Source organism: Barbatula barbatula (assembly GCF_947034865.1).
Source record: "Barbatula barbatula genome assembly, chromosome: 3".
NCBI lineage: Eukaryota > Metazoa > Chordata > Actinopteri > Cypriniformes > Nemacheilidae > Barbatula > Barbatula barbatula.
Genome location: NC_136764.1, coordinates 5,517,515 through 5,535,447, shown reverse-complemented (window position 1 = coordinate 5,535,447; position 17,933 = coordinate 5,517,515). Strand labels below are relative to the sequence as shown.

The 17,933-nt window shown below is 42.3% G+C and overlaps 2 protein-coding genes across 2 annotated transcripts; one reads left to right on the top strand and one right to left on the bottom strand.

Moving 5' to 3' along the window:
- Window positions 1–545: 545 nt before the first annotated feature.
- Window positions 546–8,253, top strand: eef2b (eukaryotic translation elongation factor 2b). Its single transcript, XM_079451530.1, has 13 exons — window positions 546–693; window positions 1,541–1,755; window positions 1,869–2,050; window positions 2,122–2,333; window positions 2,570–2,748; window positions 4,142–4,247; window positions 4,337–4,589; window positions 5,497–5,692; window positions 5,775–6,141; window positions 6,217–6,570; window positions 6,862–7,044; window positions 7,143–7,275; window positions 7,356–8,253. The coding sequence occupies exons 1-13, from the start codon at window positions 691–693 to the stop codon at window positions 7,547–7,549; spliced, it is 2,577 nt and encodes an 858-aa protein (XP_079307656.1). The 5' UTR covers window positions 546–690; the 3' UTR covers window positions 7,550–8,253.
- A 947-nt stretch (window positions 8,254–9,200) lies between these two features.
- btbd2b (BTB (POZ) domain containing 2b) lies at window positions 9,201–14,256 on the bottom strand. Its single transcript, XM_079452978.1, has 9 exons — window positions 13,511–14,256; window positions 12,575–12,694; window positions 12,342–12,498; window positions 12,087–12,192; window positions 11,706–11,903; window positions 11,427–11,619; window positions 11,256–11,343; window positions 10,599–10,745; window positions 9,201–10,518 (listed from the first exon to the last, which is right to left on the bottom strand). Exons 1-9 carry the CDS (start codon window positions 14,017–14,019, stop codon window positions 10,357–10,359), a joined length of 1,680 nt encoding a protein of 559 aa, XP_079309104.1. The 5' UTR covers window positions 14,020–14,256; the 3' UTR covers window positions 9,201–10,356.
- Window positions 14,257–17,933: the final 3,677 nt, after the last annotated feature.

Genomic DNA, 17,933 nt, shown 5'->3' with positions numbered 1-17,933 from the left:
ACACATCAATAGTTGTCCACACGTGTAGTATATACTGTCGTCGTTTGCTGTATGAACAGTTTATCACGTGTTATACCTTTAGGAGGAGCTGTTCGTTTCAGGAACATATATATTTGTTTTATTCAAAAAATCTTTGAAAGTAACAATATTATACAGATACACACAATAGAGCACACAAAGAGGAAGATAAAAAAAGGATTCATAAATAATAAAAAATAAAAAATACAGAAAACAACAGTAAGTATTTCTCCTCTTTCCTATGGACACATTTTAAATACACTAAAAAAACTATATATATATATATATTTATATATATAAAATATTTAAAAAAAGAGAATCCAGAAAAATAGACGGGATATTAAATAAATAAAAAACGTCTGCATAAATTTTAACACCTTTACATTTTTTTGATTGTTTATAAGCAATAGAGATTTTTTTAAGTTCTCCGATTCTAACAAAAATAAATAGATTTTACAAACATTTGTTTATGAATATAATATTCGTTTCAGGAACATAAAAGTCGGCGTACACGCGCTGCTTGCGTCACGACGCTAAACTCGGGACTCCGCCTTAATATAAAAGCGCGCTGCAACATTACGCGTCCTTCTTCCCTGCCTATCCCCAACAGCGGAAGGCAGCGCGCTCTCTGTAATAAAACAGTGCCGAGTGAATCCCGAAACATCCATCAAAATGGTACGTTTTATCTGCGTTATTTACCTCGATATAGTTACACAGACACCCGATGCGAGTTTCCGACCCGTTATTTTCCGGGTTTAAGTGTATTTCGGGCTATATAAATGCGGGATGAGGCCGGCGATCTGTCCCTGACAAAACAAAATGGCAGCGGTTATTTTGCGACATGATTTTTTAAATATCTCACTGGCGTTTGCAAGTGTGTTTTGTTGCCGTAGTTCATATTTCAAGAAACAATCGGCGTTTTATTACGCGTTTTTTTTTATCTTTTACGGGTTCTCGGCTAACCGGGCCCAGTTAGCCTGTTAGCTCTCTGTGCCACGTATTGTGCCGTCTCGTGTTGGGCGAAAGGCTCTTTGTACGCCACTCCTTCGTCGTTTACATGCTTTTAACCTATTGCTTAAGTTACGATACCGACCACCCCACGTTTTCACGGCGGTCCTGATGTTGCGTGTGTGGTTTTGATCAGTTTGCCGGTTGCCCACACGCCGATGTGTTCGCCGGGCCGTGCGCGACAGTCACGTGGGCGAGTGCGCTAGCTTTTGCTCTGTGCCGCACGTGCGGTTTTCAGCCGGAACGATCACGATCATCTGTTGAAGGCTTTCGATTGGCCGCAAAAACAGGCTTGTGATTGGTCGATGTGAATCGCGAGTCTCCAGCGTGAAGTCCCTTAACGTGTTTTGTTTGATATTTAATGTAGTGAATTTAAGTATAAGATGACACACCGCTATTTCGTGTGCTGACGTCACTGTGACTCATATCAGCTTTATCAAACATGGCACTGGTGTTTCCTTAACTGCATTGAGATCTCCCTGTTGAGTTTTGCTCTCTCGCTCTCTCTCTGTAGGTGAACTTCACTGTCGACCAGATCCGTGCCATCATGGACAAGAAGTCCAACATCCGTAACATGTCTGTGATTGCGCATGTGGATCATGGGAAATCCACATTGACCGACTCTCTGGTGTCCAAGGCTGGAATCATCGCTTCCTCCCGTGCCGGAGAGACCCGCTTCACTGACACACGTAAAGATGAGCAGGAGCGCTGCATTACCATCAAATCCACGTAAGACACTTGCACGAAGTCCTTCACGCTTGCGAATATCAGTTATATCAATATGCAGTTTGACAGGTGTGCTTTGTTTTGGGTTTTAAAGAGCTCTCGTGCGTCTTTTACAGCGCCATCTCTCTGTTCTACGAGCTGAGCGAAAATGATTTGGCCTTCATTAAGCAGTCCAAGGATGGATCTGGTTTCCTCATTAACCTGATCGACTCTCCCGGGCACGTGGACTTCTCTTCAGAAGTCACGGCCGCGCTGCGTGTCACTGATGGAGCCCTGGTTGTTGTGGACTGTGTCTCTGGTAAGATTTGTTACACGTCTCGTACTGTAATCCGGAAAGGTGAGCACGTGACTTATTTCTTTCTCGCTCAGGTGTGTGCGTGCAGACCGAGACCGTGCTGAGACAGGCCATCGGCGAGCGCATTAAGCCAGTCCTGATGATGAACAAAATGGACCGCGCTCTTCTGGAGCTGCAGTTGGAGCCCGAGGAGCTGTACCAGACCTTCCAGCGTATTGTGGAGAACGTCAACGTGATCATCTCCACCTACGGCGAGGACGAGAGTGGACCCATGGGTAACATCATGGTGAGAATCCACACATCTGACTTGAACGTGTGCTGTGTAGCGTGTGATGGTCTGTGAGGAGAAATCATGCACCACTCTGATGGGATGATGGATAAACAAACAAAAAACAACTGAGACCTTAGGAAGTGCTTTACTGTCTACACATGCGGGTGGCGTTTTTGAAATGGAATGCCGTTTCTGCTTAGCGTCAGATTAACTTGAGCTTTTTTCCCGCTTATCTTGATGCGTTTTCTCAGATCGATCCTGTGGTCGGTACCGTGGGTTTCGGTTCTGGTCTGCACGGTTGGGCCTTCACCCTCAAGCAGTTTGCTGAGATGTACGTGTCCAAGTTTGCTGCCAAAGGTGAAAGTCAGCTGAGTGCAACGGAGCGCTGCAAGAAAGTTGAGGACATGATGAAGAAACTCTGGGGTGACAGGTGAGTTTTAATAAACTAGTATGAAAGCTTAAATTTATGAAACCAGTTTCTCGCGTTTTTTGTTCGGCGAGGTTAACAGATATTGATTTGACAATAATGCTAACGAAGGTGGGCAGTACCTGCCGATAAAGATTAATTAACAATAGTTAATTTATAATAATACTGAATCAATACATAAAACTGCACTTAAGTTTACTCCGCTACAACAATAAACGGCATTGCATGAAACTGTAAGGTTCCTTTTAATAAAGACTCAACTTAATGGTTTAACAAAAATAAGTAGGTTTTTCTATTAACAACTTGGATGTCATTCATTCAATGCAAAATGAGACTTCAGTTGTAATATTTGACAACATTACAAATAGGGATGCACTGATGTAAATTTTGGCCCATAACATTGGAAGCTGATGACCGATATACAGTATCTAAATACGAAATATAAAATTCCATAAGACTGAAACAAAAGGCAAAAAGTGGACAACTGCTTTTATTTGAAAACATTCACTGCAGAAATCGAGGTACCCATTAGCTCCATTCTTTCCGAGTCCATGAGCCTGGTATCTGTATTGGTGCATCCATTATTCTACAGAAGCTGCATCATAAGTTATTACATGACACTATTCATATCATGGACATGTCATCTGCTATATGCAACTAAGTCTAGGATTTCTGTAATCATGATAAACACTAGAATACAAAGCACTTTGACAAATTTGGTCTCTTTAGCGAGTTTTAGGTGTGTGTGTGTGTCTGGAGACTGCAGGGGAGTTTTACTGTGGCATGTAGACATGCTGGCTCTGATCAACACTGAGATTGTGCAAAATATGAACATGACCTCATGATTTTGGTGATTTAATCTATTGTCGTGTGTATATGCATGTTTCTTCACTTAAAGATAAATGTCATCAACATTTTAGCTGACTGTTGCCTCTGCTACAGAAAAACAGATACAGAGATTAGTTTGTGCGCACTCAGACCTATTATTGACAAATGCTGACCCATACTACAATTGTGACTTAAACATTTTTGCATGTGTTTTTACTCTCATTGTCCTTGCCGCTTGAGCTAATAGGCTACTAATGTTAGCGTGCGCTTCAAAACACTGTTCTCCATTAACGACGCATACAGTCAACAAATTTACTTTTGTAACATGTCTTGTGTACTGCAATGGGCTCTACATGGTCAGTGTCAAACTTTTAAATCCGCAAATAATGTAGCCGATCTATGTGTAGTGTCTCCACAGGCTGTCAGTATTTTTATTTCTGCCTTTAGAGGTCACGGTTTTGCTCCGTACTCGTCACAGTAAAGCTTTCCCCACTGCGTCTGGATCAAACTCAACCAAGAAAAACTAACAGTGGGAATTCTATATAAATGTGATGCTCTTCTGCTTCAGGTTCTTTGACCCGGTCACTGGTAAATTCAGCAAGTCAGCCAACGGCCCCGAGGGCAGGAAACTTCCCCGCACCTTCGCCCAGCTCATCCTGGACCCCATCTTCAAGGTAAACACTTAAACCAAACACAATGTCATGAAGTACATCGGCTCTGGGTAATCGTGCGATTCCACTGAACCGTCACCTTCTGTCTGCAGGTGTTTGATGCCATCATGAACTTCAAGAAGGATGAAACTGCCAAACTGATCGAGAAGTTGGAGATCAAGCTGGATGTTGAGGATAGAGAAAAAGAGGGCAAACCCCTGCTGAAGTCAGTTATGCGTCGCTGGCTGCCAGCTGGTGAAGCTCTTCTTCAGATGATCACCATCCACCTGCCATCTCCTGTCACCGCTCAGAGATACCGCTGTGAGCTACTGTACGAGGGACCTGGAGATGATGAGGCTGCCATGGGTACGGTGGACACACACATACTTTCAAATGCATTTCAAACCTTTGAAAAATGTTTTAGATTGAGGTTTTTTATGCAAGTGAGGTAGTTTTGCAGCGTCTGAACAGTTTCAAGTCTAGTAGTGTTTAACAGAAAGATTAGAAAAGATGAGCTTATAGGTTTGGGAAAATATATAGATATTGTGATTTGTCCTCCGTATAATGTGAGAATTGATATGTTGGTGCCAAACATCAATATTTTAAATGATCAATAAAACAAGATGCTTTAAATATATTTCAAAATGTTATGTCACGTTTCCACTGGGTGGCGCTTGACACATGAATGAGGGATCGTTAAATAGTCAGAAATGCTTTAGGATGGCTGATAGTGCTCTGCATATACGAGAATGAAGGTTAATGTACTTTTTTAATAAATCTTAATGAGTTACTGCACTTTTGGTTTATTTTATTTACGATAGTAAAAACTGAGATGTTCTCAGGTTTAAAGAGGCTTTTATATGTAGAAATGTACCTGGTTTATACAAAGGAGTTAAATGTGTCCGTTTACAAAGATAACCTTTAAATTTAAGCCTAAAATGTTAATTTCTTGAAATGTTGGTAATGTTATTATTTTACCTACTGAAAACGTACATGGTGACAAATTTTTCTCTTAACCTTTTTATGGTCATTCTGTTTTCATAGTCATAGATATTGTGATGTTTCGTTATAGGATTTTCAACCAATATATCAGTTATTGCATTAATATTATTGTGAGCATGTATTGTGTATCATGAGGAACCCTGTGTTTCCCACCCCAAAAGCTCCAAACACAAAATCTGGTGTAGTGTTAAAGGTCTAGTGCAGGTTTTTATTTCAATGTAGAGACTGTATAGTTGAATGTAACTAATGCTTTTTTGGGGTCATTTGACAGGTATCAAGAACTGTGACCCGAAGGCTCCCCTCATGATGTACATCTCTAAAATGGTGCCCACCACAGATAAGGGTCGGTTCTATGCTTTTGGTCGTGTGTTCTCTGGTGTCGTGTCCACCGGTCAGAAGGTGCGAATCATGGGACCAAATTACGCCCCTGGCAAGAAGGAGGATCTCTACCTCAAACCCATCCAGAGGTGTGCAGTTGTATAAAAAAACACTTTCTAATGTTTAAATTGATGATGACGACAGTCATTAAAATGCTGATCTTTGTTTAAGGACAATTTTGATGATGGGGCGTTACGTAGAGCCCATCGAAGAAGTGCCATGCGGAAACATCGTTGGACTGGTCGGTGTGGACCAGTTTTTGGTGAAGACTGGGACCATTACAACCTATGAGCAGGCCCACAACATGCGTGTGATGAAGTTCAGCGTGAGCCCTGTGGTCCGAGTGGCCGTTGAGGCCAAAAACCCAGCTGACCTGCCCAAACTGGTGGAAGGTCTTAAGCGTCTAGCCAAGTCTGACCCCATGGTGCAGTGTATCATCGAGGAGTCTGGAGAACACATTATCGCTGGTGCTGGAGAACTTCACCTGGAAATCTGCCTCAAGGACCTGGAGGAGGACCATGCCTGTATTCCACTGAAGGTAATATGCGTGACGAACGCTCAAACTGTTGAACTGTTTTGATCCGTGTGGCTCATTCTCATCTCCTCCTGATAGAAATCGGACCCGGTTGTGTCATACAGGGAGACCGTCAGTGCCGAATCAGATCAGATGTGTTTGTCCAAGTCTCCCAACAAGCACAACCGTCTGTACATGAAGGCCAAGCCATTCCAAGACGGGCTTGCAGAAGACATCGAAAAGGGTGAGGTCGGCCCCCGTCAGGAGTTGAAGGCTCGCGCCCGTTACCTGTCCGACAAATACGAGTGGGACGTCACCGAGGCCCGTAAGATCTGGTGCTTCGGACCCGACGGAACCGGACCCAATCTTCTGGTGGATGTGACAAAGGGTGTGCAGTACTTGAACGAGATCAAGGACAGTGTCGTGGCAGGATTCCAGTGGGCTACTAAAGAGGTGACTTGATTTTGAATGTCAGTAACGTGTTACCGTAGCATTTAAGTCATCCTGCCTTTAGCAGTTTTGTCTGGTCAATGAGGAGAGATCATGCACCACTCTGAAGTTGTGATTGATAACACTCATGAATATCTGAGACCTCTGAAGACAATTCAAGATCAGTTTTACAATTTGTTTTACCAACCGATTTTGCTCGGTTTTCCACTTTTAGTTAAGAATGGTTTTTCCATTGTAGTTTAGCCATGTGAACGCAAAGCAATACGTGACCATTTCAACTTTTCTTTCTCTCAGGGTGCACTGTGTGAGGAGAACATGCGTGCCGTCCGTTTTGACATCCATGATGTGACGCTGCACACAGACGCCATCCATCGTGGTGGTGGTCAGATCATTCCCACAGCCCGCAGGGTTCTGTACGCCTGTCAGCTCACAGCTGAGCCCAGACTCATGGAGCCAGTTTACCTGGTGGAGATCCAGGTGAGCGAGACGTTTTGTTTGAATTTCAACCTTATGGAAAAACGTTTCGCTGGTCCGTTTGCAAAAACACATCCTCACATGATGTTCTCTTGTTGCAGTGCCCAGAGCAGGTTGTTGGTGGCATCTACGGTGTGTTGAACAGAAAGCGAGGCCATGTGTTTGAGGAGTCTCATGTCATGGGCACACCCATGTTTATTGTTAAGGCCTACCTGCCTGTCAATGAGTCTTTCGGTAAGTTAAGAGCAAGCGTCCTTATTTTTGTACTTTGCAGGGTGTTTCAGACCTGACTCGTCTTGTCTTGCCGTCTGCAGGTTTCACAGCCGATTTGCGCTCCAACACCGGCGGTCAGGCCTTCCCACAGTGTGTGTTTGACCACTGGCAGATCCTGCAGGGAGACCCCAAAGACCCCGCCTCAAAACCCTTCCAGGTCGTCGCCGACACTCGTAAACGCAAGGGCTTGAAGGAGGGCATCCCGGCACTCGATAACTTCCTCGACAAGTTATAAGCAACCGAACTACACGCCTCCCCTCTATAGTCCTTCCCACATCTGATTCATGTGTCATTCCTTTTCTCCTGCACTTGTTTATATCTTCCATTCGGGAGTACAAGAGAGGACTGGACTCTAGGCACCACACGCAAACCGCACAGTCAAGTGATTATGTAAATCGAAGTAAAGAAAATAAAAATGGAAAAGTATTTGTGTGTGTGGCACTTTAATTGCAAAATGGCAAGTGCTTATGTTCTCTGTTGAAGGTTTAGTCTTAACTTCACATACAGAAGTCAAGTTAGTTTTTATTAAATTGCGAGCCAAATTAACTTCATTTCAACCACTGTTGATGACTCTCGTCAAAGCAACGAAAACATGTCTTTATCGTTTTCACTTGCTAATTGAGTAATGTAACTTAAAGTTAAAGCTCTAGTAAGACTACTTTGCACGGTTCATGCAGATTCATTTGAAAATGAACGGATACAATTGATGGTGTTTGAACTAAAGCAGTTGGTTTCATCACCTTAAGTAATCTCTAAACTGCCACAATGGGTACACAGACTGCAGGAGTGGCCGAAGGACCTAAAAATAAAGTACTACAACTGTAAAGTATACATGAACAAGTTTTAAGTGTCAAAACGAAGTTCAGTTGATTGTGTAAATTATGGCTGTATTATATTGATGGCAGTGCAATGTCATAAAATAAAAAATATTTAATGCCATTGTTAGAAAGTTCACTTGGATGCTTTTTTCCAAGACCCAATTTGACGGCTTTTAAAACTGTCAAACTTCCATTAAAAGGCCAATATTTTCTTTGGGATTGACGAAGATCTCCAATACTCTTCGTTAACATCAACCTAGTAACAAAGAACCTGCATGGCATTTGTTTAAGCCTCTAACCTGTTTACAGAAATGGTACAAAGAACGTTACTTATATTTCTTTTAAATTTATCTTGCAACACCCCAATCTCGTTTATGTACATCAATGAAATTGACCCTGCGCAAATTTAATCTTAAAATATATTTTGTTACGATGGTAGAACCGTATCGTTATCTTAAGTTACTTTTGTGATAACTATTTTCAGTACGACTAAGGCTTGACTTGATTATATAAAACTGCAATACGAAATGAGTTATCAGTGAGTATTCTGTAGACATTGAAAAGCTTCACTGATAGTATTGAACACAAACTTTGTGATACTTTATAAGGATTAATTTGTATTTTGTTAGGTAATTGCTTCTACAGCAGTTACTTTCAATTTCAACATTATCAAATGCATATTTACAATCCCACATCGGTTAATGGGCAATTAACTAGTATCAATGAACAATTGTATTGTTTACAATAAGCAAATGTTTGTTAATTCGTGTCAAGTTAAATAACTTCGTCATATCAGCAGTGATAGACTTTACAAATCATACACCGAGGCGTTAGCTGATGAATCAACGATAATAAGAACTTATTGCAAAGTATTACCCATTGTTTTTGTTTTCTCTGATCAATACAGAAAGGGACTTGAAATACAACATCATTAAAGTGACAGTTCAAACAAAATGAAATGTAATTTACTCACCCTGGTGTTGTTCCAGATCTGTATAAATGTCTTTGTTCAGATAAACATATTTGGAAGAATGCTTGTAACCAAACAGTTATGGGCCACCACTGACTACCATAGTAGGAAAATTAGCTTTATTAATTTCTTCTGTTGAACACAAAAGTTGATATTTTGAAGCATGTAGGAAAGCAAACAGTGTTTTTTTATCAGAACAAAGAAATGTAAACCGATTTTTGGACATCACCATGAAATAATTTGTATTTTTGGCTGAACTGTCCCTTTAAGAGCCTATTTACAAAGAACTCCACCACAGAAACGGCATGCAGTTTACCCAGGTTTATTAACAGTTAATGTTTATAAAATTACTACTTGCATATACATTAAACTCTTTGTTTTAAAGCTAACGTAGTTTAGGAGGTGACAGAAATGTCAAATTTCAAAGAAGTATTATTCAAGATCTACAACCACACAAACTGAATGTAAATGTCGTCAAACAGTCCATTAAAACCTCCCTGATCGCTTCTACAATTAAATATCAATGAACAGAATATAAAATAAAATCACTTTGTGAGCAGATATGTGTGATTTCATTTTCAAAACATCCAGATGTGAAGAATGAGATTCCTCTTTATTTGACAGCAGAGTCGTCGAGTAACAGGTGCGATTTAACCAACCATCAACAACCCTCCAGAAAGAAAACCAGTAACAGAATTCACGACGGCATGCATGCGATCATCACCCTGTCTAAATAAATAGTGTGGGTTTCCTTTAGTTACATTAAGTGCTGAATTCATTGGGAACATATGAAGAGTCATTCCACTGTATCCGGAAAGCTTGGCACAAAAGAGAAGATAACAGAGCGTGACATTCCCAAACATCCTCCTGCATTCATCTTGAAATTGCATATACATCAAAAGAGGATTTCTCTCCTCAACTGAAACGTTTTCGCAATAGCGCAAGTTGCAGATTTGGCAAAACTTTCATTACAGACTGATGAAGAATCGATGATTGAAACGCGTTTGTTTTGTAAATCTGGTAACATGGTCCTGTTAACAGTCAGTCGGTTGTCACTTTTCTATTTGAGGTTCAACAGTCTATTCTATCAGTTCTGAAGCAAATAAACCCCTGAAGATAACCCGTCCGTCCTGTGACCACCTCGTGTCCGTTTTTTGCTCTGAAATCTCTGAACAGCATCACGGTCAAGTGCACTAGAGCCGGCATGTGCCAACGGAAAACAAGTCTGCGCGAGCCCTGAGATGTCAAAGGTGACTATGTGTAAAAGATGATTTCTGGAATTTGACCGTCCTCCACGGACGTGCCGTTATTGTTGCCTGCCGCGTAGCAGAACGTGAAGCAGGTTTTGGTTCCAGTGCCGGACAACTCGTGCGTAACCTTGCGCATGCCTTTAGTGCCATAGTGTGAATCTGGTCCCTGCGAGAGGAGAGACGCATGTTACACACCCACTTTCTCCCCATGAGATTCGAAAGAGTTAAATGTAAAACTGACTGTACCTTCAGTGTACCACAGGCTGTGTAATTGACATTGGGCAGAACTTCCACCGGCTCTTTAAACATCACCCTGAAAGTGTTGGCTGAGCCGTCGCAGCTGAACCCGGTGTCGTTCTGACCCAAAACTGTGTTGCTGTCTGTGTGAATAATCTACAAAACAAAAGTCGCACCTAATTGTGAAGTCAACAAACAAACATGCATTTCATGTGTATAACATGCACATTTAAAATCTTAAAGTCCCAGTGAAATGTAAAATTACAATGCCTATTTTTTGTAACATTTATTGTAAATAGTTGATCAATGTGGGTCATTCTCTTTTTAAAAACCGTTTGCCCTCATAATCTTTAGTTGAAGTCTGAAAATCACCTTGCGTCCTGCAATGACTGTCCTTCTCAAATGACGTACGTTAGAGGCTTGGGCGGGGCATCTGTTAACTCCTCCCCTTCAACTGTCTATCTGCTGCCAGTTTAATTTCAAAATGCAACGGCTGTTTATACATCCAGTTAAATTGTATAGAAAGACGAAAGCCACGCCACTATTTTTCTCATTCGAATTTCCATTTCAGTCGGAAATGCAGCACAATACGGAACGATCGCAACTTCCGGTTCACGGGGACTTTAAAAAAAGTTTAGTTTTAAACGTTGAAGGGCGGTGACGTACCTGTATGTTCACTTGATAGTCTGTAGGTCCGTGAATAGATCCATAAAGACCAAAACCAACAATAAAAATCCTGCGATTCACTGAGAACCTGCCAACACACACAAGAGTGAAAAGAGTGAAACACAGCCCCAGCGTCATACGTCATGACATCATTAGTCACGCGTGTGTCACCGGATTCGGTCGCTGGTCCCGCTGTAACCCCAGCGGCTCTCCACCTGCCCGAAGCGTGTGATGCTGCACTCTTTCCCGCGCAGGCAGCAGCGTGGCCGGTCGATGAACTCCACGCGTGGCTTCGGGTTCACGGTGAAGTGCAGAAAGAGACTCACGACCTCTCTGTCCGTCAGGATGCTGGACTGAGCCGGACCTGAGCGAAGAGCCACGATACTCAACAAAAACAAAAGAGAAAGAGAAGACACACTGCTTTAACCGAACCCGTAACAGAACACAGACCTGCGGCGAACTCCTCGATGGTCATGAGAGGGAAGCGGATGAAGCAGAGGGCTTTGCCCAGCACACGTCTCTTGTTCTCTGGTGTGGGCTGGAGCTGCTGGCGGTGCGTCTCCGCCTCCGCCCAGCGGACCGCCGCCCCGAACAATCGCACCTCCCGAACACCCAGCGTGTCTCTCTCCAACACTGCCATCAGCGTATCTGTGATGAACACGTGATGCGTTCAAAGCTACGTACATGAGTAACCCTGCATTTATTTATTGAATTCTGTCAAATTGGATTTATAGATTGATGTAGTGTGTGCATGTGTATAGATTGGTGTGGTTCTCTAAAATGTGCATGTGTAGACTTATGTGACTGGCTTTTCTCTCAACGTTCCAGTACCCAGATCAATATCTGTGAATCCTTCTGCAGCCAGAGCATCTCCTGTGTTCTTGTCGATGTTCTCCAGACACAGACTGGCCAGCTGAGGCTCATCGAAGAGACGTGCCTGAAGACAAACCAATCAATCACTCCATCAGAAAACAATTCAGAGGTGAATCTATGACAGATGATGGATGTGTCGGTCCCTGCCGAGCTGCTGTTTCAAACCCCTTCAAACATAACAGAGACAGTTTTGAAGAGAGCCACTGCATCTACCTGTGTGAGAAGCATGAAGGCGTTGTCTGCTCGGAGGTTCTTCTTGAGAAACTCCACACAGTGCGCTTCTAGTGCCGGGACAGCGTATTTCTTGGCGGTGTAAAGCGTGGTCATCACCGTCTCCGGTCCAATGTGAACTTCGTCAGAATAGAGGAACCTGAAGAGACGACTGGGTCGGTATCTACATGTCTCGATACATACAGACGCACAAACAACTCTCAAAGAAATCATACTTGAGTAAGGCGAGGAAGGCAGCAGGCTCCACGTCAGGGAGCTCGATCTCTGTGGACGTGGTGGCCATGCCCCCATTAAACATGGCGTCAAACACAGCGCTGCCAACTGCCAGAACAAACCTGCAACACATTCACGGTCCTTATTAACACAAAATCTAATGAAATAATAGCGTAACGTAACTACATAACATGGGTTTGCGTTAAGGATAACGTGACATTTGAGACAGAGAGAGAGAGAGAGAGAGAGAGAGAGAGAGAGAGAGAGAGAGGAGAGAGAGAGAGACAGAAAGAAAGAGAGACAGAAAGAGAGAGAGAGACAGAAAGAGAGAGAAAGAGAGAGAGACAGAAAGAGAGAGAGAGAAAGAGAGAGAGACAGAACGAGAAAGAAAGAGAGACAGAAAGAGAGACAGAAAGAGAGAAAGAAAGAAAGAGAGAAAGAAAGAAAGAGAGAGAGAGAGAGAGAGAGAGAGAGAGAGAGAGAGAGAAAGAGATAGAGAGAGACAGAAAGAGAGAGAAAGAGAGAGACAGAAAGAGAGATAGAGAGAGACAGAAAGAGAAAGAAAGAGAGACAGAAAGAGAGAAAAAGAGAGAAAGAAAGAGAAAGAAAGAGACAGAAAGAGAGAGAGAGACAGAAAGAGAGAGAAAGAGAGATAGAGAGAGACAGAAAGAGAGACAGAAAGAGAGAAAGAAAGAGAGAAAGAAAGAAAGAGAGACAGAAAGAGAGAGACAGAGAGAGAGAGACAGAGAGAGAGATAGAGAGAGACAGAAAGAGAGAGACAGAAAGAGAGAGACAGAAAGAGAGAGACAGACAGAAAGAGAGAGAGAAAGAGAGAGAGACAGAAAGAGAGAGACAGAGAGAGAGAGAAAGAGAGAGAGCGTGTCCGAATGATGTTTGTAGTCATAAAATGTGACGCAGTCCGCGTGTTTGGCGCTCACCTGTGTGCAGGTATCCGCTGCACTCCCATTCCTTTCCCCACCAGAAAGTGAACGTCACTCAGGACTTCATTATTAAACAGAAACGCGAATCTCTCCTTCACGGTGCTTTTCGTGGCCTGCCAGTTGTAAACGGGCTCCCGGTACACGAGTACGGCTGCCGCGGCGGAGTGCGTCACGGCTGCCTGCGTCGCCACTGCGTTAAACGGGTTTCCTATCATGTTAGAGGCGACAGGAGCCATCGCCCCGCACATCGGCCCTACCGCCGCCGGAAGAGAGTTCATCAGGTTGGGCGGAGGGCCCGACGCGACTCCGGCGCTTTCCAGGCCGGCAGGCCCTGACTGCGGGTTCGAGCGTCTCGTCGCGCCCTGAGAGCCCCCGCTGCCTCCGGCGGACTCTCTCTGACCCGCGGCCGAGGCGTAAGGGCTGTTGCTCGGCTGGCTGTTACCGAGGGGTCCGGGTGTGTTGAAATTTAGACAAGGTACCCGACCACTATTGTCTCCCGTAGCCATCTTGGACTGAGGCGCGATCCCGATGAATCGGTAAACAAACTGCTCGCACTGTCAGAATTCCGCCAGCTCACGCGCACCACTTCCGGTCTCAAGAGCTCATAAAATGATATACAATTACGTCTAAAAAGAAAATTAGAATATCGAGAAAAAGGTCAAAAAATAATTTCTCGAAACCCATATATTATATAGATTCAATTCACATAGAGTGAAATATTTCAAGCCGTTATGCTTGTTTGTAGTTTCATGATTATTGGATTGGATTCAATTTATCGTCATTACACACATACAAGTACAGTGCAACGAAATGTATAGCTTAAAATACAACATTCAGTGTCTCAGAATATTACAATATTACATAAGATCAATAATAAAAGGATGTTTTAAACAGAAATGGCAAGATTTTGCAAAGTATGTTCATTTCTATGCACTCAATTTTGCATGAATTACTGCATCAATGCGGCGTGGCATGGACGCAGTAAGTCTGTGGGGCTGCTCTGGTCTAATGGAAGCCCATGTTTTTGTGTGCAGGAATGTAGATGTAAGATAAATAATATTTGTTTAAATAATGCTCGTACCCGTGTTGCATTGGTAACTTATATGAAGTATTGTTCTTTAATAGTAATACAGTAATAGTATTTACGCAGTGTTTATGGAACTGAACAACTTCTGCTTTGATGACATGCAGTGAGGGTTTACAAAGAAATGAAGGGTCTATAATTTCAATGTTAGGTTTTTTTTAACTGATAAAAATCGAATATCAAAATATCAGGGGAAAATTATATAAAGTTAATAAATTGATTTGCATTTCAGGCAGTGAAATATTTGATCCCAGAGCAAAACATATCTTTGTACTTGGTGGAGAAATGTGCTTCTCCTTAAGCCACTCTTTGGTTGTGTTGGCGATATGTTTTGGGTCTTTGTCATGTTAAAGGCACATCCACGACCCATCTTCAGTGATCTAGTTAAGCGGTTCTCGTCCAAGATTTCACGGTACATGGACCCGTCCCTGAGCCCCTCGATGCGGTGAAGTCCTCCTGTACCCGTAGCAGATAAAAAGACTATGGTGTTCTTGGGTTCATAGTCAGCTTTTCTCTCCCTCCAGTCAGTTTTGGTCTCACAGCACTTTCTCCAAAGCCTTTTCTGAATCATTTTAATGTTCGTTGTCAAACTTCACACGAGCCAGGTGGGCCTTCTTCGGCAAGAGGACCTTGCTGGTGCTTCAGGTTTTCAATCTATTGTGGCATAGCGTGTTACCAATGGTTTGCTTGTTAACTGTGTTCCCAACTGTCTTGAAATATTAACAAGCTTCTTTCGTGTAGTTCTGAGCTGATCTTTAACCTTTCTCATCTTTACCCCATTGGGGAAATCTAGCAGTGAGCTCAAAGCCAGGGGCAATTGATAGTTATTTTGTATTTCTTCTATTTCCAAATGATCGCACCAACATTTGTCTCCTTCTCACAAAGCTTCTGTCAGCAGGTTTGTGCAGGTCTACAATATTGTCCCTGACATCCTTTGAAAACAATTTTGTATGTGGAAGCTGAGCCATGAAAAAGTATTATTTTAATGATGTTCAGGCCAGTATTGAATCAGAAGATGAATCTAAGTCCAAAATAAACCTATAAATCGACACATTTTATTAGGCAAAAAAAACACATGATGCGCAACTGTTCACTTTATTAACTATATAATGTCGCTTCATAAGAAAAGACTAAACAACAAATGCGAAGATCTTAAAAATATCTAAACATGGCAACACAGCGTCTCTGTATTTGAGTTAAAACGGCCTCAGTTAACCAGTCTTTGGCCGAAAAACAGAAGCTAGGCCTACGTATCAAACGGATTAAACTCTTGGGATTCATGTTTCCATGGTAACAACCGGGCTACAACTGTCAATCATCACAATTACTCTGATTCCGAACAAACGCGTAACCCTGCGTGGACCGATTTACACGTGCTTTCACAACAGAAACTTAGTTAGCAGTGTGTCCCATTGATAATTTATTAAGAAAATAAGGCTAAAAATATTTTTTAATGCTTAATTTAGCTTTCGAAGAAAATGTGTATTGATTTGAGAATTGCATAGTTAATAGTTCTGCTATGTGACTCTGTGATATTTCTGCAAATTTTTGTTGCAGTGCACTTGTTGTAATAGGCTATATAAAATTAGGCACTATGACTATTGTTGGTGTTGCACGAAACAGGAGAGGCCTCCCTCTCCGCCTTTAAAGATAAACTAATAACTTTTACTTTGAGTACATATTAAACAAGCTACTTTTTAATATTACGAGTAGATGTTTTGACTGGTCATTTTACTTGTACCCAAGTACAATTTCATCGAGGAGTGGAAGAGCTTTATCCATCTTCATGTGCTCAATTCAGTTTATAAAAATTAACAAAATATTGTAAGACATTTATAAAAATAGTACTGACGAAGTGATTCATATAACTTATACAAGGACAACAGAACCAAGTCCAACATGTGTGATTGTGAAAATAAATTGATTTAAGTGTTTAAATGGTTGAATGCGCAAATGAACATAACGTAAATGTCTATCACCACATTAACGAAAATTATTTTATTTATTTATAATTCAAGGACAACGAATGTGTACATCCCTAACATCCATGCAAGCCAATTTCAAGAATGCAGAAAATAAAGGAAAATTCAACACGGTGTAAGTGGCTGATAAATGTCATTGATTTGTCGCCCCCTGTTGTACACTACAGGAAGCGCGGCGATGATGTCACTGGCTCAAAAACTGCAGTAAGTGCAATATTATGTGCTATAAAAAGCAGCCATGAGATTGTTTTCCATCTCTCCTGTGAGAAATCAGATATGCAATAACCCAGCCGAAGTGTTTTTCATGATTGAATTACTCTGCTATTTAAACACAAAATAAAATACACTTTTTGTTTTACAATTTAGCACCAGTTCAATCAACAAGCATATAAGATCTTATTGAATACCTCAATAATACTTTACCAGTGCAACATTTTGAACCCCATTAGGATTGCTTCCAATAAAGGAAGTATATGTCATTAAAATAAGCATGATATGCGCATTTTCAGTAGGTTGGCATATTTTTGCATTTTATATGTTAAACGTGAATCGCTTATTATTAACTCTGCAAACCTGAGGTGTTGCACTTTTGTAATCTCTCAAAAGTATACAAAACAACACTCGCATCGGTTCCAGATTGTGATTATTAGCTTTCAGCTGTGTGTTTTACATCACTTCCGTGAACAGGATCAATTCAGGTGTGCCAGATCGACAGGAAGACACGTTTCATTCCTCCGCTGTTATATAATGCAGCTTAACGCGTGTGCGTACGAGAGAGAAACTCCAGCGCCAGCGCGTGGTGTGATGCGCCTCATCGCCGTGACGTCACGCCGGGAGCTGTCCGCCTAGCGCTGGTGCTGAAGCAAGATGGCAGCGCGATAGGGGCGAGAAACGCACGATAAACTGAGAAAGTGCTTTGCGTGAGCCGCTTCCGGTCGCTTGTGCGTGTATTCGCGTCTTTTATTTGGTAAAGGCCGAAGTTATGACTGTATGTTGAGCGGGAGGCTAAATTAAATCACGGCACGTAGACCGTCCCGTTCTCACCGGAGCGCAGCTGCTCGACGCGACGCGGCGCTGCGCGATGTCTCTGCTATGCGTCGGGGGTAAGTCACCGTTTTACGTTTCATCACTGCGTTGGGATGCCTTTTTATTATCTGGCACGTGAAAGCCCTGGAATGGTTATCGTTTACAGAACACACTAGCGATACCTACAGTCATGGTATGGGATGGTAATACTTTGGTACTACACTGAATGAATGATGATCATGCTCTTACTCCGTAGTGTAAATTACACAGCACACCAGGCTCCTCAAAATAAACATGCAGTTGTTTTACCATATCCAAGCACGTTTGG